The sequence below is a fragment of the Chelon labrosus genome (genome assembly GCF_963514085.1).
Source record: "Chelon labrosus genome assembly, chromosome: 16".
NCBI lineage: Eukaryota > Metazoa > Chordata > Actinopteri > Mugiliformes > Mugilidae > Chelon > Chelon labrosus.
In genome coordinates, this window is record NC_140349.1 from 25,361,444 (window position 1) to 25,384,575 (window position 23,132).

The 23,132-nt window shown below is 43.6% G+C and overlaps 2 protein-coding genes across 4 annotated transcripts; one reads left to right on the top strand and one right to left on the bottom strand.

The window, feature by feature from the left end:
• The first annotated feature begins 454 nt into the window (after positions 1 to 454).
• On the top strand, positions 455 to 3,245 carry LOC311501871 (uncharacterized protein). 3 transcript variants are annotated; one of them, XM_084563918.1, is made up of 7 exons: positions 455 to 480; positions 1,308 to 1,395; positions 1,485 to 1,563; positions 1,647 to 1,718; positions 1,814 to 1,918; positions 2,008 to 2,038; positions 2,152 to 3,245. In XM_084563918.1, exons 3-7 carry the CDS (start codon positions 1,491 to 1,493, stop codon positions 2,327 to 2,329), a joined length of 459 nt encoding a protein of 152 aa, XP_084420044.1. In that variant the 5' UTR covers positions 455 to 480; positions 1,308 to 1,395; positions 1,485 to 1,490; the 3' UTR covers positions 2,330 to 3,245. The 3 variants fall into 3 exon arrangements, with proteins under 3 accessions (XP_084420044.1, XP_084420043.1, XP_084420042.1); XM_084563917.1 differs by lacking the exon at positions 1,308 to 1,395 and having other exon boundaries at positions 459 to 480; XM_084563916.1 differs by lacking the exon at positions 455 to 480 and having other exon boundaries at positions 1,008 to 1,563.
• Positions 3,246 to 10,116: 6,871 nt separating this feature from the next.
• nsun2 (NOP2/Sun RNA methyltransferase 2) lies at positions 10,117 to 23,026 on the bottom strand. The gene is made up of 19 exons (XM_084562938.1): positions 22,826 to 23,026; positions 21,990 to 22,147; positions 20,819 to 20,923; positions 20,626 to 20,731; positions 19,155 to 19,226; positions 18,987 to 19,071; positions 18,712 to 18,904; positions 18,041 to 18,115; positions 17,741 to 17,871; positions 16,215 to 16,288; positions 16,003 to 16,133; positions 15,414 to 15,510; positions 15,052 to 15,263; positions 14,754 to 14,846; positions 14,526 to 14,661; positions 12,147 to 12,227; positions 11,624 to 11,762; positions 10,929 to 10,968; positions 10,117 to 10,832 (listed from the first exon to the last, which is right to left on the bottom strand). Exons 1-19 carry the CDS (start codon positions 22,889 to 22,891, stop codon positions 10,514 to 10,516), a joined length of 2,313 nt encoding a protein of 770 aa, XP_084419064.1. The 5' UTR covers positions 22,892 to 23,026; the 3' UTR covers positions 10,117 to 10,513.
• Positions 23,027 to 23,132: the final 106 nt, after the last annotated feature.

Below are 23,132 nucleotides of genomic sequence, written 5' to 3' on the forward strand. Positions count from 1 at the left end.
GCATGTAATGTGTACATTATGTCCAGGAGTGAAGACTTTCTCGACATCCGTTGTAAGCAACTCTAATTTAATGAAGCATCTCACAACGACACACGTATCTACATTACTTTTACCTGAGTTCATTATTTTCATTACTTTTACCTGAGTTCATTACTTTCAGTACTTTGACCTGAGTTCATTACCTTTACCTGAGTTCATTACTTTTACCGGAAGGAGTTCCGTTCCTCAGATGTCAATCCTCTCTGTGAACACAGTTTGTCAATAAAGATTCGATTCAAAGCCATACAACACTACAACGAGAAATCCTCGGCCACGCCCACTGACGACACCTGACGTTGAGGGTACGTCCCACCGCCCCCTCCACACCTCCCACCAGAGGAGGAGGAGGAGGAGTAGTTCCTGTTGTTAAAAAAAGCCTGAGTTTCGTTGAGGACTCACTTGGATCTGGACAAGAACGACAACATCATGGACAGACTACAGGTGAGTGAGAACTACAGGTAACTGCAAGCTGCAATATGTTAGCATGTTTGCGACTCTACTACCTGGCCACTTCATTAGGTACACTACTCTAATGTTCAGCATTAGTTCTTTTCATTTTGTAGAACTATTGAAATTACATGTGTTCCCAATATTATGACACCGTAGTCAGTTAGACTAAAAACTACTGATCATCCAGGTGAGCTAGCACCTTCCTGACACCTGGGTCTTCATCATTCAACCTGTACCTAATGAAGTGGCCAACTTTACACTGCTTACGTGACGACCAGTCGAAAACCAGTTCATGAGGGATCAGAGTCCTGCAGGTGTTTTACCTGAAAGGGTCTAAACTAGTCCTGGACCTGCTTCTGTTTCTGGTCCTTCCTGGACTTCGTCCTGGTCTTAGTCCTGGTCCTGGACCAGATTTTAATGCTGTCTTGTCTGACGGTTTACGGCATGTGAAAGGTGCCTGAAGGCAGCATGTGTACTGAGCCGTTTGTTTTGATAGAGGTGTTACCGAGGGGGGCGGGGCTTCCGCGTTTCACTGTGGTGTAACCATGGAGATCTGTTGCCAGGAGACACAAGCAAACAGAGTGGTGACGAAACACCTCAGAGTTTATTTACTGTTTTAAAGTTCAGGTCAGACTGACAACAGCAGAGGAAAAGACCAGGACCTGGCCCTGGTCCTGGACCTGGCCCTGGATCTGGACCTGGACCTGGACCTGTACCTGGTCCTGGACCTGGTCCTGGACCTGGTCGGTTTAAAGGGATATTTCAAGATTTATTTCAGGTCTAGTTGCAGTTCTAGTGTGTTTCTGTTTCTGTTTGAGGTCTGAATGTAGCCGAGTCTGAGCCGAGAGACACGTGAGGACAGGTGAGAGGACAGGTGAGGGACAGGGGAGAGACAGGTGAAGACAGGTGAGAGGACTGGTTAGAGACAGGTGAGAGACAGGTTACAGCTGTCTCTTGCTGGAAGGTTGTTTTACATGGACATGTCTCTGGTCCAGGTGAGCATGGCGTACCTGCTGCTGAGGATGGCGGTCGAACCGAGTGTTGCGATGGCGGGCTGTCCCACATGTCCTGAAGGTAACAAGTTGTCTACCTGTCAGGTTACTGTGTCTGTCTTACTGATACTGACACTCAGTGACTCACCTGTCTCTACCTGTCAGGTTACTTCATGTTGGAGAACTGCACCAGTGCAGGGGGAGGAATCCGTTGTCAGCCGTGCACCAACTGCTCAGGTAAATAAATAATACTTCCTGTTTCTCTGCAGGTGTGACTGAACCTCAGAATCCATTGGTTGATTGATTGGTTGATTGATCTCTGTGTCCTCCAGCTATCAGTCAGCTGAGTCTGAGTCTATGCACCGCCGTCTCTGACTCCGTTTGTGGAAACCAAACCTCGACCACCTCAGCGGCAGTGACAGCTGTTGGACGGCCAGGTGAGCTCACCTGAAGCAGTTGGTTCCTCCTTCTCAGATGTCACAGGAAGTTTCGTCTCATCTCATCGTTTTTTCTTCTTCTCTTTCAGTCTCTCCTCCTGAAATGTGGATCGTTATGATGTAAGAACTGATCGCCTTCATTGATCTGTGCTGATTTAAAGCTGTTGTCAGGTTTTAGCCTCAGTGTTGTAACGAAGGGGGCGGAGCCTAACTCAGTGTCTTTGTCTCTGCAGATCTGTGTCTGTGTTCACGGTCCTGCTGCTCAGCCTGTTTCTCATGGCATTGATGTGCAGAAAGCACCAAAGCGACAAGTCCAAAAGCAAAGAGCTCCAACCACTCGCGTCAGAGAAGGCCTGTCTACCCTGTGGCTCACCTGTACACACCTTCTCTGCAGGCCTGTACCTGCCCTGACTGAACTGCATCTGAACTGCAAGTTCCTTTTAGTTTCGACTCAGTCACAACAAAGTAAATCCAGGACCAAGTAAATCCAGGACCAAGTAAATCCAGGACCAAGTAAATCCAGGACGGCTGACGGAAGATGCTGGTGCTGTAGCAGCACACCTGTAGTCCAGGTGCTGCTCTGGTAGGTTCAGGTGTAGCTGAGGTTTAGTTTAGTGCAGGACTAAGTCAGTGTAGTGTAGAAGTTGTCTCTCTGCTCTGTTAACCAGTCAGAAGACAGAACAACGCGTCATGACATCACTTCCTGTGTCAGGCGTTTTTATTGGTCAGGTGTGTTTGAAACACCTGAAAGTGATCAGAGGTCAAAGATGTAAAGAGGGTGCGATGTCTCACTCTGCTAGTGGACTGCAGACGTCCGCTCCGAGCGTCACCGTGGAGACAGAGTGGGTCGGATCCTGGTCCACTCCAGCTCCTACAAAATAAAAGTCATTTTTTCAGAAAATGTGAAATGAGAGTGACAGGCGATCAAGAGACGTGTCTCAGATTAGGGACATGATGTATTTATCTAAAAACAAACTGCAAGTAAAGTATTAGAATCAAAGCAGGTCCAGTGCTGGTCCTACATCTCCCATCATGCACCAGGATGGGAGCCTTCAGCTATGAACATGTCTGTTTGTTGTCATGTGAATCTTGTCATAGAACTCAGCTTAAAGAAAACTAATGATTCATCTTTTATTTAATATTTTTTTATGTCTTAATTTGTTGATGAAAGTGTAAATTAATGAACACTTGGTGCAGATAGAAGCTAATTTCCGTCCTTAGTCCTCATCCATTAATAGTAAGGACCTCCGTCCTCGTTAGTCTTAGTTTCTGTCTTTGTTTGTGTCTGATGATAAAACTGCTGTTACTGAACTGTGTTGACTCAATACACGTCTCAATCAACATCCTGGTCTTTCTTTCTTTCTGTTTCTTTGGTTTTCTTTGTTGTGTTACAGCTAAATAGTCGAGACTCCGCCGCACAATTCACACTTTGATTTCTTGATGCTGTTACTGCTCATAACAACACAGATATGTGATTGGTTTTATAAAGAGTCCTGAGACAGGCTGTTATTGACGCTATAAATAAAATTTAAATTGAATAGATGTATAAACAGAATATACAGACATGAACAAAGTTGTGAAAATAAAAACCCACAGTGGTCAATAAAATAATGTCTGCTCCTAGCCCCTAGCTCCTACCTCCTAGCCTCTAGCTCCTAGTCCCTAGCTCATACCTCCTGGTCCCTAGCTCCTACCTCCTAGCCCCTAGCTCTTATCTCCTAGCTCTTAGCTCCTACCTCCTAGCCCCTAGCCCCTAGCTCCTACCTCCTAGCCTCTAGCTCCTAGTCCCTAGCTCCTACCTCCTAGCCCCTAGCGCTTATCTCCTACCTCTTAGCTCCTACCTCCTAGCCCCTACCTCCTAGCCTCTAGCTCCTAGTCCCTTGCTCCTACCTCCTACCCCCTAGCTCCTACCTCCTAGCCCCTAGATCCTAGCCCGTAGCCCCTAGCCCCCACCTCCTAGCTCCTACCTCCTAGTGTCTAGCTCCCACCACCTACCTCCGAATTCCCACCTCCTACCTCCTACCACCTAGTTACTAGCTCCTAGCCCTTGGCTCCTACCTCCTACCTCCTAGCCCCTAGCTAGAAGCTCCTACAATCTCAGTCCTAGTTGCTTGTAGACATGGGCGTAGCGGACGCGGGGTACACGGGGGGCATGTCCCCCGCACTTCCTGTATCTGTGCCCTCCGTCCCCTGCACTTTTTACAGCCATTACAACCACTTCATTCATTTTTAACATGTTGAAAGGCGTTTTTCCGAGCCGCCTCTAAACGCATCATGAGTATCGCGGAGCTAAGGTGGCAAACAAACTTCGCTGACATGTGTCAGCAGAGAGGGTCGTTGTGCTTCAAACATGTTCAGCAAACCAGCCAAACTGTGTAATTTGAGTAATGCTGTTACATACAGATAATGTTTAACTAAAACAGAGACATTCTATATTGTATATTATTGCCTAGGTCTTAAAGATGACAAATAGATGTCAATTTAGTTAGCTAAGCTAGCTAGTTATAAACCCCCTCCTCCTTAATTTCTGCACAGAACATGTGCTCACTATTTTTTTGCACATATTTTTCAAATCTTTATACAGTATTTCTATTGTAGCAGGGTGAGGGAGGAGAAAGTGGGCCAGAGGCCAGCAGCAGGGATGGTCACGGAGGGTCTTCACAGCAGGTGAGGAGAAAATAACTTAAGTCCTATAATGTCTCTGGCTGAGAGAAAATATTGATAGCATTAAAGGGATTTTTTGGTTAAATTCTAATACTACTGTATTCCTAATTCTGTTTCAAAATGTTGCTTTCCACTTTTTTTAAATCTTTATTGCCACAATAGAAAGAGCAGGGTGAGAGAGGAGACAGTGAACCAGAGGCTAACAGGGATGATTATGCAGGGTCACAGGGTCACAGGTGAGAACAAAATATAACTTGCTGAGAAAAAATATCAATAGCATAAAACTGACTTTGTGATTAATTTCCACAGCTATGTCACCATTACTATTCTTAATTCTATTTATAACTTTTGCTTTGCACATTTATTATCTATATTATTGTAGGAGAAATTGTAACTGGCTAAGGAAATGTATATAGGATAAGAGTGACTCTAAGATTAGCATTTCCACTGCTATTTCAGAACTAGTTTTATCTATTCTAAATGTTTTTGTCTGTGTTGCAATAGGCAGTACAGGGAGAAGGTCATGTGTCAGGGGAGAGACCAGGCTGCAGCACTGACAGGCAGGGAGAAGCTTCAGACAGAGATACAGCAGAGGATGGAGGTTCTGTAGTCACTTTAAAACCACATCAGCCAGATCCTAAGACCATTGTGTCTCAGAGACTGGCAGACAAAACTTTAAGATTTCAGAGACAGTGGTATCAGGACTTCCCTTGGCTTCATTTCATCCCAGGTGTTGAAGGAGCATTGTGCTTTTACTGTCGCAAAGCATTTGAAAAGAAAACATCACAGCTCGCAAAAAACACAGAGAATACATTCATTCATAAAGTCTGTTTCCTGGTGCTGTGCTGTTTGTGTTTGTGTGGTTCTGTAGCTGCTAAGGAGGGGTGCAATTGAATGCGAGAGGATGATAAATCACTCAATAGACCTCTGAACAATTTGTCCCCCTCACTTCTAAAATGATGGCTGCGCCCCTGCGTTGGGCTAGAGTCTCTTTAAAGCCTCAAGCGACCATTTCTTTTTTGAAATGGTTTTGAAACTTTTTAAAAGTTAATCTTGAAAGAGCCAAAAAGTGCATCACCACAAGATGCAACATGACCAAAAAACAAAAAAACAATGACAGTTCTGCTTAATGATTGGTGTCTTAATCCGACACGTTTGTGTGTCCATGCCCAAAACATGAGACAATAGTTGTGCTTCAGTTCACCTCATAACTGTCAAAGTCCAGGATTCAGTCTCCTTTAGACTGTCTGCTACATATTTGACTTTGTACCAGGTTTTGCAGTTGGTACAGGGCTGGCACTCTTCTGGATTTTCTACCACTTAAGGCATTTTCACAAATGTTTTGAGAGGCGTCAGTGAAAACAGCTCTTGTGGTGCCACGTTGTAAAATACCCAGTGGTGGGCTGTCAGGGCCAGCAAAGCCTTCTCTGCTGGCGTAAACTTTATCAAAGTCACTGACTTGCATTTTAATATTTTCCCATTAATCTTATTAAATATTTCCCAATAGCCTATTCTTTTCATTTTATGGCTTGTCTGTCTCTCAGCTGCGGTGCTTTCTGGCAGTGTAACTTTGCATTAGAGCTTTTATCCTATCATATTTCAGCCGTCACGTGTTGTCAGAGTCAAAGAAATCTGCCTGGGCCTTCACAATTAAAACTGGAGGTGGCTGAAGCTTGAAATACATTGTAATGACGCTGTTCCTTTAACCAATCACATTTCAAGTTCGTATTCTCAGGCCTTCTTTTCCGTGGCCTACGGTAGCATCAGTGTTTTGGCGTCCTCTGACTGGGGGGTCAGAGAGCCACCAATCTAGCGGTTCATGTTCAACTGTTGCGAGCAAGCAAATCGTCCCCATTAACGTTTTGATAGCTATGTTTTGAACTGACGGCGGAAGGAGGGGAGGCTATCGACTTGGTTGCAGATCTTCTTAGATCTTCTTAGAAAGACATTGTCACGGCGGACTTTCCAGGTAAAGCTGGATATTGTGAGGGAAGGCCGCCTAATCCTGGAGCTAGCTAGCCTGACCCAGCCATCCGGTTTTATTGTGTATCCGTATGTTGTTGATGCTTTCTATAGCAGTGGCGTCAATGACCGTATTAAGAGGTGTTTAGGTTGGAGGGCATTGAAGGCCACCACTGAAAATACCTCTCCCAGAGCATAGGAACTAGTCCTCACAAACATTAGTAAGTCAGTAAAGCAAGTCTCTTTTAATTTCAGTAAATTAGAATTATTTATAGATATCCAAACCAACATACAAATCTCTTCCAGCAGGAGACAAAGCAGCTGTCAGGCTGCACTATGTGGGAGGATAAACACCAGCCAGAGAGTTTTTTCACAACTTAATATCTACCTCACATAAAGAGATAGGAGGCAAAAGGGAGAGACTGGAGGACAATAACCACGTTTTGGGTGGAAAAAAAACACACTGTATTGCTTTGATATCTGAGTGTATCATACACACACAGGGACCAGAAGAAGAACAGTGCTCCAATAACATTGGAGTACAGAGGGAGAACTAAAGGCAGCAGCTTAAATTGAGATGACAGTTTGAGAACATTTTAGAGCCTGAGCTTTAGGAGGCCTTGAGTGCTTTCAGAAAGCTCTTCTGGACAGAAAGATAATCAAAATGGAAAGAAGAAGTGAGTGGTATGAATAAAGTTAGTGACAGGGAGCGGATGGAAATGTAACCACGGAGTAAAAGCCGGGAAGATAGGAGAGGTGTGGTAGACAAGGAAGGAGAGAGAAGATGAAAAGTTACCATACGTGTCCTTGAGCAGAGTTGATGTCATTAGCAGCATTAGTAGTTTGGCAGTAAACGCTGAAGCTAAAAGGCAGAAGGCATCACTCACCCTGACAAACACACTTTAAACACACAAAGACAGGCTTAGGTTAAGTATACACACACATATTCAAACACTGGTTTAACTCAAACACACACACTCCCACACACACACACACACACACACCGACAGGCCTGTGACTCAATAGCTTTTGCCTTATCTCCAGACCTTTCCCTATCTGTCCAATTCAATTTATTCATCGCCACCCTTTCTCTAACCTTCTATTCATTCATCTCTCTTCATCCTCCCAAGGCTTTTATCATTTCAGCTCCTTCCACTTTCACATGCTATCCTCTACTCAGCCTGAAGAAATGGAGCGATTTTCTCCGCATGTTCATCCTCGACTGACTCCGCAAGCACCTTGCTCCCCCTCAACTGTGTCGTCCAACCTTTGTTTTCACCTGTATCTTATAAGCACAGACGACAGTTAGAAAGATGAGCCTGATTTGGTTCAAATGTACACTCTTTTACCGAGAACAGCTGGTGAACAAAAAAAATCATCTCCCCTTCTGCCCCTGCAAACAGCGCTGTCACTGCGTACCCACAGCCGAGGGAATTGACATGACAGCCGCTCCCCTGAATGGTAAAACCCACATTGCACTTCAGAGGTCACAGATCAAATGACAAAACAAAGGAAAGAAGGAATAAACGAGTGACAAGCAAGGATAAAGCACAAAAGCACGGAGGGAGATCAGAAACGAGAGAGAGAATGCAGAGGAGCGCTCAGTGCTCTTTGTGGTGCCTCCGTCCTGTGTTTCCTCCCATCACCAGAGAGAGGTGAGGGGGCTGGTTGTCATGACGGTTGTTGTCATGGTAGCTGGACTCAGTAATAAACAGGAGGAAGAGACGTCTGTCCATCCAGCGCAGTGATGCAGCCTTGGCAACTGCTGAGAAGTTTGACTGGGTTTTTAATTGTGCGATTTTCATTTTAAAAAATGTACATTTCAGGGACGGCACTGTGGAGTGGTGGTTAGCATTGTACTCCAGCTTCCTCCCACTGTCCAAAGACATGCTCGTTAGGTTCACTGGTGATTCTAAAGTGGCCATAGGTGTGCATGGGAGTGTGAATGGTTGTCTGTCTCTATGTGTTAGCCCTGTAATAGACTGGAGACCTGTCCAGGGTGTACCGCGCCTCTCGCCCGATGACACCTGGGATAGGCTCCAGTCCCCCATAACCCTTCACAGGACATCAGTTACAGAAGATGAATGAATGAAGTTTAAATTTCTATTTAGTGTGATGTAATTGTAAAGACCTGTGGTTATACAGCTGGCAACATGGCTATGTGAGGTTTTAGAGTATAGAAGGCTTTTTAGCCATGTGCCTCTTTAGCCAAAATTTAAGTATCTCAACTGCTGGACTGACAGAAAATTGTCAGATTCATGGTCCATAGAAGATGAATCCTGATGACTTTGGTTATCCCATCACTTTATGTCTTGGACAACACACCAACTTGAAAAACAAAATCTCTCAAACTGAACTAAATGAACTAACGCAACATTTTGATTCAGACATTAATGGACAATGTATCCTATTGACCAAGCTTTCCTTCAACATCCAGACACACCAAACAACCAAGAACTACCTGCAACACAAACCGACTGACTTTTCTTCACATTGTTTGAGTTTGGACCTAAAATTTGCACTTGAACAGAGCAAGACTAAAAGACTAAAAGCTAGCAGGAATATAAGTTCTGCACCTGGGTAAATGGAAATTTTCCTTCAATTCAAAATGAACAAATATGGTCTATTTATAGTGTATACTAGTTTATGAACATTCCTTTTCCATTATTGCCTATCGTCTAGACTAGGGTCCCTTGAAGCTATCCTATCCTATCCTATCTTTGGGTGAGGTGGGATGCACCCTAGACAGGTCGCCCGTCTATCATGGGGCTTCCCAATTATCTTTCAGCTGGCAACAAGTTATTTAACCCCAACGGATGTAATGAGTAGCTTCTCATTTCTTAAACAACCATGTCTAAAGACAAGAGATCCTGTGGTCGTGGAAAAGATGTTAGTCTGTTTGAGAAGGGTCAAATCATTGGCATGCATCAAGCAGAGAAAACATCTGAGATTGAAGAAACTGCTAAAATTGGGTTAAGAACTGTCCAACACATTATTAAAAACTGAAATGATAGTGGAGAACCATCATCTTCAAGGAAGAAATGTGGTTGGAAAAAAATCCTGATCAATCATGATCGGTGATCATTTAAACAACTGGATTTTGAGTGGAGGTGAGGCAGGACACACTGAGGCAAACAGGCAGCTAGCAACCTGTGAGAGCACCCACTCTCACACAAGGCCGTGACGCATTTAATTAAGCATAATATTATGCCTAGATATAATTCAAAAAGGTGAGTTATATAGAAAAATCAACCTGAACAGCTGCCATGAATGGTGAAATTAGCTATAGATAGTAAACACACATGCTTGGTGCAAACTAGTAAAAATTAGCAAGCCAACAGGTACTTGAATGTGGTTAACATTTTAGGTGCTGAACATTACTAAAGTATCATATTCCTCATGTAAATGTTGCCTCTGTTTTTATTGTGAATGATAAATTATTAAGACACCACTGCTGCTGTAGGGTTCACAATAGCCTCAGATTCTGTTCAGTTGTAATCAAGCTTTCTCCAGCATGACTTTTACAATTCAATAGTCCAAAATGGTGAAATTATTTGACTGCTGACACGGTGAACCTTTCACGCTTTTAATCAACATCATACTTCTGCTAAATTACAGGTGTAGGAAATCAGATGGCAATTAATATAAACCTCTCAAAACATGAGCGACTGAAAGAAAACTGATTCCACTGACTTGCAGAGGGACACGCTTGTTAAAACTGCTACTATATAAAATAAGACAAGCCATAAAACTAAAAAGCTGACTCTTGGAGGGGATCCAAAAAATGAGCACTCCCAAAGGAGCCCATCTCTGGTAGGGAATTCTTCTGTGCTGGCAGTGTGGTAAACAAAGAACCCCGTAGAGGCACATTACTCTACTCTACCACATAACGTGGTTTTGGACCTGGTTGACAGCTCTTAGAGCTCTAATATGTCATCAGTCTTTCTCTTCACTGTCTCCACTACATTCTCAGCTACTAGTCTCTTTGTCACCACTGTCAGCCTTTGGTTGGGATGATCCGTTTTTTTTGCCATTCTCCAAGTCCAGCACTCCCTCATTTTCCGCTGCTGCTCCTTCCTCCTCTGCGTCCTTTTCCACCTCGTCCTCCTCTTTTTTATCCTTTTCTCCATCTCTTCTTTTCTGCCCCTGGCCCTGTTTGTCTCTGAAGACCTCCACGCCTAACATTCTGAGGTAATGAAACCTCTCATTGCGGGGGACAAAGGCTCGGATGGACGTCTTCCCCCTCCAGCCACACAGCTGGATGGGACACTGAGGTTCCGCTGCGTTACTGGCGAACAGAGGGCAGTGATGAGTGACAGAAATAAAATCACTTCACAACACGATTATTTTAACATGCCAAACCAAAAATGTTTGTGTATCTTACTTTGGGTTTGGAATATACTTCAGCACAATGCTACCCATTCCTGTGGAGAGAACAACAACATTATACAATGCTAGTTGTATAACTAGAAAATGAAGTTAATTCACCTTGCATGGCAATAAGAGAACTACCCAGTGTATTGCGGGATTTATGCTTCTACGTCTGTAGGAGCTGGTACTGTAACTCTAGTGCCTGACATACAGTACACCTCTCCAAAAATAAAGCTACACGTCACAGTGACGCACACCGCAAGGAATGAATTTGGTCTGAAATGCATTTCCTCGTCTCTCAAACAAGCATTGAAAATCTCATCTTTGTCTGGCTCAGTTGGATCCCAAGCAGAGTGGCGTAGAGATCACCAAACAGACTAGCCTTTTACCGGCGTAATAAGAGCAGACACTGGGGTAAAATATAAAAGCTTAGCCCACTCACCTACATGGCTCTGCATAAATCTGTTGCAGAAGTATAAATCAAGCTTAACTGGCCTTATTAGGATGTATAGCTCCTTTTGTGAGCTTTTTGTGGCCGTTGGACAGCAGTAATTTAGGAAAGCCTCACATTTATTTTCCTCTTTCACTTATTGCCAGTCACTTATCCGCTACTCTAACCCTCCAATTCTGTTAGTCAAGTCTTTTCTGGATGTGGTCATTTAGTTTGAATACATGTCTTTTCCCACAAAACTATTCTGCAGTGAGTACCTATTTTCTTGGCCTGACTGTGAGCGTCGTCCTGCAGTTTGCTGAGGAAGGGGTTCTCCTGGGTCAGCAGCACTTTGATGTCCTCCACACTTACTCTGATTATCCTGGAGCGAATGTAAGGCTGAAGGGTGTAGATACCCTGGTAGGACAGAGAAGAAAGAAATTGTAATATTTCACAGCTACACTGTGTATATAAAACGAATTCAGTATCAGTTGATTTGAGTGTGAATTCTGCCATCTGGCTCCCTTGTTTTTAAGCTGGGTGCTGCCTTCAATAATGATCCTTTGAGTTCACATAATATCAAATGTATTACAAACTCAAAGTGTATGTGTTGAAGACCTACAACTATAAGCATTATATTCTCACATCATGAGGTTAATGCATATAAAAACTATATTTTGGATGTTATGAGACGATACAGGTTCAATTAATAAAACAAGTGCATTCACAGAGAAATTAGTTTTACTCCACTGAAGATTAAATCTGTGTGGATAAATTATTTAAATGATGCTTTGGTGTTACCTCCTGAGCCAGTCTGAAGGCACAGCCAAACTCGTCTCCATCGCTGTTGCGAGACCACACCTTCACCCCTGTGTTAATGACCTGAGGAGAAAACGAAAAATAAAAAGCAGGCTCTGTGTAGGTTGGTCATTTAAGTTAGAATTAGTGACTAAGTATGTTACTTAGAGTATTACTGATAATGTTTTTGTAATTACACCAAACTCCCTTGCTCATTGCAGCTACTGCACAAGATACTACAAACCTGTGCTGCTGGTCTCTGGTGTCCCAGCAGGAGCAAGAGCAAGAGAGTGATTTGCATAGTCAACTATACATTTGGGGAACATTTGCATGTTATATTGATATAACCTTGGGGAAATGACATAATGCTGTGCAATAATTTAACAGAAGACTATCAGTTAGAGCTTCAATGACACATCAACCTAATTGATGAATACACCTATCAGCCACAACATTAAAACCACTGACAGGTGAAGTAAATAACATTGACCATCTTGTGACAATCCAATGTTCTGCTGGGAAACCTTTGGACCTGTCATTCATGTGGATGTTACTTAGACATGTACCACCCACCTAGACCAGACCAGACACCCCCATAGCAATGACACTCCTTGATGGCAGCAGCCATTCCCAGCAGGATGCAGACTGACACAGGCACAAAAACGCTTTAGGAACAACTAAAAAAAACATGAAGAACAGCACAAGGTGTTGACCTGGCCTCCAAATTCACTCGATCCCAAACTGATCAAGTATCTGTTGGATGATCCACAGAGGCCCCTCCCCTCAACCCATAGGACCCAAAGGCCCCCACTAACAACATTCTGATGCCAGACACCGCAGGACACCCTCAGAAGGCCCATGTCCATTCTCTGATGGATCACAACTGTTCTGATGAATCACAACCACAACATCTATGTGGCAGCATCTCAACACATCGAAGCACCTCTGTGCTACTAGATGATCCACCAGCTTTCAGAAAACAATGAGATAGAGGTTTTTAATCCTAGTTTTTGGTTAGTGGTGAGCGCCTCCGAGTCGTTGTTGTGTCCTCATCTGTTGTGTCTCAGACAAGAGCTCAACAAAGACTCCCCAGAGCAGATGCTAATTATCCTGGTGCAGCCAAACTCAATTCAGAATACAACTCTGGTAACACTCCATTTAGATTTCATTATGGGATGTGTTTCAGCCGACAGAGAGAAAAAATACATCTGCACTCAGTTGGACAGTCCCGCAAACAAACAGAGCCATTTTGTTGTAAACAAATTAAACTCCACTGCACTCAGATGACGCATATGAGTACACTGCTGTTACTCTTCTGTCCACTGCCGCATAAAGCCAAGCCACATGTTTTGATCAGCCCAGCATATTCAGTTCCCAACAGAGTGACTCTAGACCAACTTTCTGCCACATATATTGTGGAAGGGGTAAGTCAGGCTGGCTTCCAGGCTAGATGCTAATGCTTGGATGGCAACACTGCTTTCCCATGAATCTGTTCATCTATGCACTCTCACTGGGTATAAATAAACTTGTGCAGATAAATAATACAGCTGCATTTCAATTAGCACAAACCACTGAAATTAAATCATACTCTATGTACGCTAATTGATAGCAAAATATAGCAAAGACGATTTTTCCCAGTTCGGTTTACACTTAATTAATCTTAACATTTGTGATGAATAGTGTCAATGAGTAAAATAAAATAGTTTCTTCATTCACAGATTCTAGTTCAAATATGTCATAACAAATGAATAAAAGGTTGACATATTAATGGTATGGTTATTCATTAGTGTTAACACCAGTTTGACAAATCTAGAAGATAATCGATAGATTAATCTGAAATATAATCCGTAGTAGCAGCCTTAATATCAACACAAATCTAATCAATATGCCATACCGGAGATGTTACAAAGCAACAAAGACTAAACAACAATCCTGCTTTCCAATGATTATGCCAAGAATCTGTAATCACATGCAAACAGGCAATTTGCTGTGAATCAGCTGAAGAGAGTCACTGAAAAGTGAGAAACATCAAACAGCGAGGAGAACAAAGAGACCGAGACACAGTGCCACCTGTGCAGGTGCTACAGGGTGGAAGGCCCAGAGGGATTCGGGATAGGAGAGGGTCCCATCTGTTTATGCCTCTCCCCTCACAGCACATAAACAAACTGCCGTATCAATGCAAAGCCGATACATCCGCACTTAGATAGACAACAATGCACTTTCAAGCAGATCAATACTAGCCACACAGTCTCTAGGAAAGAATTGATTATGGATTTGTTGCATTTATTTATAACACATGGGCATGCTTCGTCACCAGTCATCCAGCCTGGAGTTCAGCGTGTGCAATAAACTGCAATGCCATTCCCAAAGAAAGCAACGCACCTTCATGCGCTCACTGTTGTTGAGCAGCACATTGCGGAGCTCTTTGGAGACCATGTACAAGTGTCTCTTCTTGCCCTCGTGGGTCCGGGTCAGAACATTGAGCTTGGGAAAGTCAGGAGACAGGTCGTAGAAAGATCTAGTAAAAGCGGGACAAAATATTATTTTAGTTTTTTTAGTTTTTTTACCAGAATCCTGAAAACAATCTATTCCATAGTGAATGCCTCTTACTGTATGGTGGTGAAGACAGGGTCGTCTTCAGTTAAGAACACAAAAGGGTCTTCTTTATACCCAAACAGCTTCATCTTCTTAGGGGGTGGAGGCCTAAGAAGAAATACGTTTAGCTTTTAATTCTGTCCTTCATGTTGATCATTAAGGTAACAGGTAATCAATGAAGGAAATTGCATGTTTTTAAGGACAAGTGATGGATTTGTTATTCCAGAGAATAATGTATAATTCAAAGCATTGCATATTCAAGAGCTGGCACTTCTCCTTTGTTTATTAGCTCACCAGACCGATAATGACTCACCCACACACCCCATCTTGTTTAGCACCAGCGTCCTGAGCCAAAGGAGCTCCTTTGGGCGGCTGCTCGTTTGCCTCCCCGTCTTCTTTTCCCTCAGGGCCGCCCCCTTCCACCTCCTCTAGCGGACACTCGGGCTGGGGAGTGTTTGTCGGGGACAAGGCCGCTTGAGAGCTTCCTGTCTGGGCCGCCGAGCTGAAGGAGACGTCCTTCCTCAGCTGGAGGCGAAGGGGAGGCAGGGGAGAGCAGACAAGGAGAAAGAAAGAAAAAAAAAAAGATGAAGCCCCAGCTGTGGTTTGTAAAACCAAACAGGTGAGTGATACAGCGTGGTGGTAGTGCATTAAGTGTGTGTGTTTGCAAACAAGTACCTTGGGAAATCTTTTGTTCCAAGGCATCGGGCCTTTCTTCACCAACACAGCCACAAAGAAACCTCCAGTGTTCTGGTGATGTGGCAGAATCCTCATACTGACATTAAAATACAGACACAGAAGAATCAAAAATCATGGCCTTGAGTTTTCGGTGCCACCTGCTGTGAAGACAAACATGGATTTTTTCCCCCCAGCTTTTAATAAGAGGTGTTTTGGCAACGTATGACAATAGCGCCCTCTGCTGGCCAAGATCAAGTCAGAGTGTGAGCTAATAAGTAGAAATGACATCATCTGCCGTTATGAGAGGAAGAACGGGAGAGCTTGTATGTGAAGAAATGCAGACTGGGTGCGTAAAATTTTCTGCTAAAATTTATCGAAAAACACTGCTCTGCTAATGAATTTGGTAACAGTGAAAAGAGAAAAGGCAGCAGGTATGTGTGGGTTTTAGCTCCCATAACAAAATACTTTGAGGGGATAAAATGATGAGGAAGCTAAAATAAGATCAGGGTTTGAGGATAGAGTGTTTATCACTGTATTGTAGATTAAAGCTTGGAGACTGCAGCAGTGCTTTGTTTGTGTGTGTACATACCATCGCTCCAGATGCATGTCAGCCAGTTTCTCTGGGTCATTTGGCGGGAACATGGTAGGGCGGATCTGCGTGTGACGGCTGCTCGGGACCTTGGACCAGTCCGAGAACCACTGGCCCTCTTTTGTCATCAGCTAGAGAAGAAGATCCACCGTTAAGATGCAGACAAACAAAATTCTGTCGTATTAACTGCTAAAGACTAAACTTTGTCGCACCTTCCAGGAAGTGACCCCTGGCATCCACTTCAACCCCGGCAGGTCAGCTGAGCTGTCGGCCAGCTCCAACGCTCCTGGCAACGTAGACAGAGGAGACATTAGATATCATTCTCACATAATAAATGTGAAATATGTCACCGGAAGATGAAGGATTTTAGTGTAGGTGACAGATAACTTTGTCATCTTGTATTTACATATGATGTGATATGGAATGAATATATGTAAGAAAGAAAAAAAAACATGTCATGTTAGATGCCTGTGCTGTGATAGCTAGTCTGCAGAACAACAAATCAAAAATGAATGACTTATCATTTGTAATTGATGCAAACAGTTATAAACAGAAACTTAACAAGCTCCAATGTTAGATCTGACAAAATTAGGTAATCATTTTTCTGATCAACAGAAAATTAACAGTCAATAATTTGAGAATTAATTTTAAAAAAACAGTTTCACAATGTTTTTCGTTTCAGGATCTCCAATGTGAAGATGTATTGCCAGGTCGGGAATAGGTCCAAAGGTGAACCAGTGCCTCTGTCCAGACACGGATATTAAAAAATATATAAGTAATAATATAAATTTATATTTATAGTTGCACCTCACTGCTGTGTTGTAGCCTATGGCGTAACCTGACATGCCCTTCCCCGGATATGCAACTATGCGATGCAAACCAACCGCCTTGGTCCAAAAAGCATTTCCTTGTACACGTCTCTAAGCGAGACGCCAGACGCAGAATATTCTCCCTTGTTCTACCTCCTACAAACCATCTACTCAGATGTCTTCTCTTTGTGAAAGTAACGGTTCATCCACATTTATTAACTTCAGCTCTAACGTGAGCCGCTCAGTTCCATGCTCCATTGCCAACACAGCTGACTAGTCCGCACCTAGTGTTTTAGTGGCATAATTACAGAACATTAACAGATACACCAGCGCACAGCTATAGCTGCTTTCATCAGAGTAGCTCCCCATAGTGTAGGCTCCCTGTAGAGCAGTTACAGGAGTATAAACTAACAAAAATGATCATCTCACAGTGATGCTGAAATTTGACCTTTTCGATATAAAGTAGTACCAATTTATCCTGTTAGATATCTGTGTGAAATGTAGTTAGCAAGTAAGTGTTTTGTGAGGACCCTTGATCACCAAATTCTAATTAGTTCACGGGAAAATCTGGGCCGCATTTGAAGAAATCCTATCCAGATATCCCTGAAATATACCCTGAATGGGACAGATAGACAATCTGACAACAACAGTAGACAGTATTTGCAGTGGATGAGGTGTTGTCAAGCGTATCTCAAAGCTAACAGAGTTGACTTGTATCTCATTTGGGTATAATATACCTAATACCACATGCCTGACAAAAGAGGAAACAGATAATAAACAAAAGAATGTGCTGGTCCCAAAAGGTAAATATACTATTCTTGAAATACTTTAAGTAACACAGACTGAATAAAAATTGGAGCCCACAGAACTACGAAAATAGAAAAATAAATGCTGGACACATATTGTATGACCCTGTGAGTGTTAGTTACCTTCACTCTTCTCCAGCAGTGCTGCAATGACAGCCTCATCCTCTATAGGGTTGAGTGAACAGGTGGAGTAGACCATCCTCCCTCCTACAGCCAGCTGTTCAACGCCCCGCACGGCAATACGCAGCTGGAGCCTGATAAAAACACACACACACTGTGATGCTGCCAACTTTTGTTTTAATTAGTACCAAAGAACACACTCCCCTCCCTGGATGTTTAGTCAATTTGGCGTACCACATGAGTGCATGAATTCCTGTGTTGTCCCCCAAGTGTGAGCACATGCTCCCCCCCCCCCCCACTCACCCGTGGAGATGCAGGCTGTTGCTGGTCGTCCATTTCTTCCAGACGTCTATGTTCTTCCTCATGGTGCCGTCCCCGCTGCAGAACACAAAACAGACAGCAGCACCAGTCAGAAACACCCTCACTTTGGCCCCTGGGACGCAGAAACCACCGGAGATCCCAGACACTTCTCACAGGGCCAAAATGTCTGCAAAGCACTAGCTGTATAAACGCCGGGCTTTAGCTGACTGCTCACATCACTCCTGCCTGCCTGCTTCAGTCTTCATTAGTGCTTTTCCTGCCCTCCCTCTAGCTATGTTGTGTTTGGCAAGGACCTCCCGGATTCAGCAGTTAAACTGGCTAAACACAAGCAGCATTTGCAGACCTATGCAGTTCTGTTTTGGCCACAAAATGCTGCAGGACTTGGAGAGGAGGAGGATGTGGAAACATGTGTTTCCAGTGTACTGAAACTTCAAGGAATCAAAGACATTATTAACAGCCACTCATGAGGAGCTGTAGACACCCTGCATTTGACAGAGAGGATGAAGCCTCATCTCCATCTGTCACACAAAATCTCCTCTCCAGACAAACTCCCACACACCCAGCAGAGCTTAGCAAACAAATTTTCATCTTCAGCACCCCCTAATTCTCCTAAACTCAACATCACTGATGGGTAGTCATATACATTTGCTCACCTGCAGGGCACATCACACAGGATGCGGTCATAGAAAAGGATGTCCTTCTTCCCGTCTGAGTCGATCTTCAGCGTGGGGATGCAGGAGGCGTCGTGGTTGACCACCATGATGCAGGGGCTGTTGAGACGCTTGGCCTGGTGCACAAGCAAGTAGCAGCGCTTGTTGTCCACGTCGTTGGCAATTACAAAGCCCTCTGAAAGGTGGAGGTGCGGAAAAAAATTAGAAGAGGTAATGCAGGGCATATTTTTTTTCTTCAAATTTGAAACGCCTCTTACCAGGAAATGGCACATCCATGTCAGCGTGGAGCATCTCAATCAACTGAGCTGTCTTTGACCCTGGAGCTGCGCACATATCCAGGATCTACACAAAAAGACATGCGTGTCAACTCTTCAAGAAGGAGGCAAAATTCGTGATTTAACCTTAAAAACGGGGAATGCTTTTACCTTGTGATGAGACTCAATCTTCAAGAGCAGAGGAGGGATCATGCTGACAGCTTCCTGTCGGCTGATGTTACCCTGCAAGGACAAAAAGGATGCTCGTCTCTTCCTCTGATTGTACATAAAGATGAACAAACCTTATGTGACATCACCCATATACTACGCTTAAAAAAATAAATAAAAGAACACTATTTAATCCGAGTATGGCATCAAGTCAATTAAACTTTGGTGATATCGATCTGGTCAGTTAAGTAGCAGAGGGGGTTGTTAATCAGTTTCATCTGCTTTGGCGTTAATGAAATTAACAACAGGTAAACGACAGGGGCAACAGTGAGATGACCCCCACAACAGGAATGTTTTTACAGGTGGAGGCCACTGACATTTTTCCCCTCCTCATCTTCTCTGACCCTTTTCACTAGTTTTTCATTTGGCTAGGGTCAGTGTCACTACCGGTAGCATGAGGCGATACCTGCACAATACATAGGTTCACAGGCAGTCCAACTCCTCCGGGATGGCACATCAATATGTGCCATCACCAGAGATGAGTCTCCCAGGACCGTCTTAAGAGCATGAAGGAGATTCCAAGAACTCGAGGAGAGCAGGACAGTAGGAGGTCCTCAACCCATCAGCAGGATCGGTAGCTGCTCCTTTGTGCAAGGAGGAACAGGGTGAGCACTACCAGAGCCCTACAAAATGACCTCCAGCAGGCCACTGGTGTGAATGTCTCCAACCAAACAATCAGAAACAGACTTTGTGAGGTTGGCCTGTGTCCTCTAGTGGTCATTTACTACAGAACACCAGAATTGGCACGTTGGCCAAGACGCCCTGAACTGTTCACAGATGAAAGCACCATGTGACAGACGTGAAAGGGTCTGGAGAAGTTACAGATAACATTATGCTGCCTGTAAAATTGTTCAACATGACCGGGTCAATGGCGGTCTGGAGAGGCATATCCATGGAGGGACGTACAGATGTCTACAGGCTAAACAACAGCGCCATGACTGCCATTAGGTACTGGGATAAAATACTGGGGCCCATTGTTAGACACCTACACTAGTGTAGTGGGTCATGGATTCCTCCTGGTGCATGACAGTGCCCGGCCTCACGTGGCAAGAGTATGCAAGCAGTTCCTGGAGGATGGAGGAATTGATACCATTGACCAGCCCCCACACTGACCTAAATCCAACAGAACACCTCTGGGACATTATGGTTCAGTTCATCCAGCACCGCCAGGTTTCACCTCAGACAGTGATGCCTGAGTCCAGAGATGGGAGGAGATAACCAGGGACACCATCTCATAAGGAGCACGTTGGGGCCATACAAATTACTGAGTACCATTCTGAGTTGCAATGAAATTTCAGCAAAGTGGACTAGCCCGCCGCACCATTTTTTCCACTTTAATTTTTATTAACATAACACGAGCCGCCACCTAAAGCTTTATTGCCTCAATTTTCCGTTTGCTTTGTGTTTGACTCACCGACTCAGTCTCGCTGACCAGAAACTGGTGGAACTTCTCCAGCAGGGGTGACTTCCTGATGATCTTTCTGCTCATGTTGGTGTGCCAGGCCTGCTCATCGGGGTACCTGGACAGGACGGACACAATCTGCACTGAATTTTCAGTCTTAACCTGCGGGTCCTTTAAGCCCATGGCAAAACACCTCATGTATTACCAGCTGAGAGCCTGCGGCGCTTCAATCTTCTGGCCATCGATTTCCAGCTCCTGAATATCCTTGAAATATTTTTCCTTGAGACAGTGGAGAATCTCCTTCGCATGGCTGGGCCAGGGCAAAACAGAAAGAGAAGAAACTGGCATGAATAAGCTAGAAATATTTCCATCAAGCAGCAGTGAGCCAGCATTTTAAGACTAATGACCAGACCAGTTTAGGTCAACAGGCTGGCAAAGAACATTAATGCGCGGTCAGTCTGTCACCACCTGCCGCTGTCTGTCTCTCATTAAGGCATTGGAAAGATTGGCAGTTACAGCTAATGCCAAGCTAAAGCTACAGGGGTTGGTATTATACACTGCCTGGCAAAAAAATAAAAACGCCTTTAGCTTTGATTATAGCACGCATTCACTGTGGCATCGTTTCAATAAGATTCTGTCATAAGATTTATTTCCATCCAGTGTTGCATTAATTGTTCACCAAGATCTTGTATTGATGATGGGAGAGTCTGACCACTGCACAAAGCCTTCTCCAGCACATCCCAAAGATTCTCAATGGGGTTAAGATCTGGACTCTGTGGTGGCCAATCCATGTGTGAAAATTATGCATCATGCTCCCTGAACCACTCTTTCACTTTAGCCAGATGAATCCTGGCATTGTCATCTTGGAATATACCCGTACCATCAGGGAAGAAAAAATCCATTGATGGAATAACCTGGTCATTCAGTATATTCAGGTAGTCAGCTGACCTCATTCTTTGGACACATAATGTTGCTGAACCTAGACCTGAGCAACCCAATTTTAGTAGTTTCTTCAATCTCCTTAGATGTTTTCTCTGCTTGATGCATGCCAATGATTTGACCCTTCTCAAACAGACTAACATCTTTTCCACGACCACGGGATGTGTCTTTAGACATGGTTGTTTAAGAAATGAGAAGCTACTCATTACATCAGTTGGGGTTAAATAACTTGTTGCCAGTTAAAAGATAATCACCCATGCAGTAAACAGCCAATAGGAGGCTTGTGCCTATTTGCTTAGTCAAATCCAGGTGGCAACATTTTTTTTTTTTTTTGGCCAGGCAGTGTATGTAGTCCAAAAAAAATCCTATGAGCTGTGTACACTTGCACATAACAGGCAAATTCATTTCACAAGACCGAAATTACATGTCCAGCTCACCTCTTGTATCCAGTGATGCGGATGGTTGCTGGCAGCGGCTCCCTCATCGCCTCCATAAACTGTTCAAACTCTCCCTCAGGGACTAGGCCTTGTTCCTTGTAGTACTGCTCGAACAGCTTGTTCTCCTTAACAATGTCAGCATAGCCAGCTCCCCAGCCCTGGAACACATGGGTGTATTATTATTATTATTATTATTATTATTAGAGTAGGTCTTATCTCTGAACTGGGGAAATCACCTACTGTATGGAGAGGCTATCTTCTGTATGGGACAAAATTTACATCAAATGTGAATCAAAAATCTGACAATTTAACATTTTCTTGTTTAACGTCACAGTTAAAAGCTTGAAGAGCATACCATAATACCCGTTACATTTTAGTATAGTCTAATGGTCAATTAGGCTAGTAGTAATCCAGAGGTAGTGCTTACTAAAATAAAATGTTATTGTTCTTCCATACGTATCTGTGTTTTGATAAGGTGATACAAACCAATGTCACATGCCACATTTTGTTATCAAATTTCTAAATAAAAAGTGACGCCTCACAGTTTCAGAAAAATACGAAAAAAAAACCAAAAACGAGCCGTGCGTGTACGACAATGGTTAAAAGGAGACATGATGGGTCACACATAGCAGTAAAATAGCCGTTAGCTTCCTGATGTTGTAGCTATGCCTCAGCTGCATGTCTGCAAATACAACCAACAAACAATTCTGATGGCCTACTATGGATTACTGTGGTCAAGTCGGCTCCACTCGTATTTACTACATTTAAATGTAGTTATTCGTGGCCTGTCTGAGCACCTAACATTAGCCAGATTTGTAGTGAAGTATGAATCTTACAGCGTTGTCTCTGTCGTCCCTGCCAGAAGTCTGGTTTTTCTGCCTCTGCCTGCTTCGTTTTCCCATGTTGGAGTAGCAGACAACTTTGGAGAAAAGTCTGCGAAAATACGTGGTGCGTTGAAAACAGACCTGCAACTCCGGTAAACTGTACAAGCGTTTCAATTTGAGCTACTGTGTTTCCTCGGAACGTGTTGCCTCTGACGCACGTGAATCAAGACCTTTCGAGGTGGCCACAAAATCTGCCTGAAGAAAAAAGGAAACTTTTAAGGACAGTAATATAAATCTAAATATATATATTTTATATATA

Excerpts from the sequence above, each read along its gene's own strand:
- nsun2 (XM_084562938.1), bottom strand. The coding sequence starts at position 22,891 with ATGGGAAAACGAAGCAGGCAGAGGCAGAAAAACCAGACTTCTGGCAGG. Across the intron at positions 19,227-20,625 it reads TGGTCAGCGAGACTGAGTCG|GGTAACATCAGCCGACAGGA; the intron begins GTGAGTCAAACA and ends TTGTCCTTGCAG. Across the intron at positions 18,905-18,986 it reads CATGGATGTGCCATTTCCTG|AGGGCTTTGTAATTGCCAAC; the intron begins GTAAGAGGCGTT and ends TCCACCTTTCAG.
- LOC311501871 (XM_084563916.1), top strand. The coding sequence starts at position 1,464 with ATGGACATGTCTCTGGTCCAGGTGAGCATGGCGTACCTGCTGCTGAGG. Across the intron at positions 1,564-1,646 it reads CTGTCCCACATGTCCTGAAG|GTTACTTCATGTTGGAGAAC; the intron begins GTAACAAGTTGT and ends TCTACCTGTCAG. Across the intron at positions 1,919-2,007 it reads GACAGCTGTTGGACGGCCAG|TCTCTCCTCCTGAAATGTGG; the intron begins GTGAGCTCACCT and ends CTTCTCTTTCAG.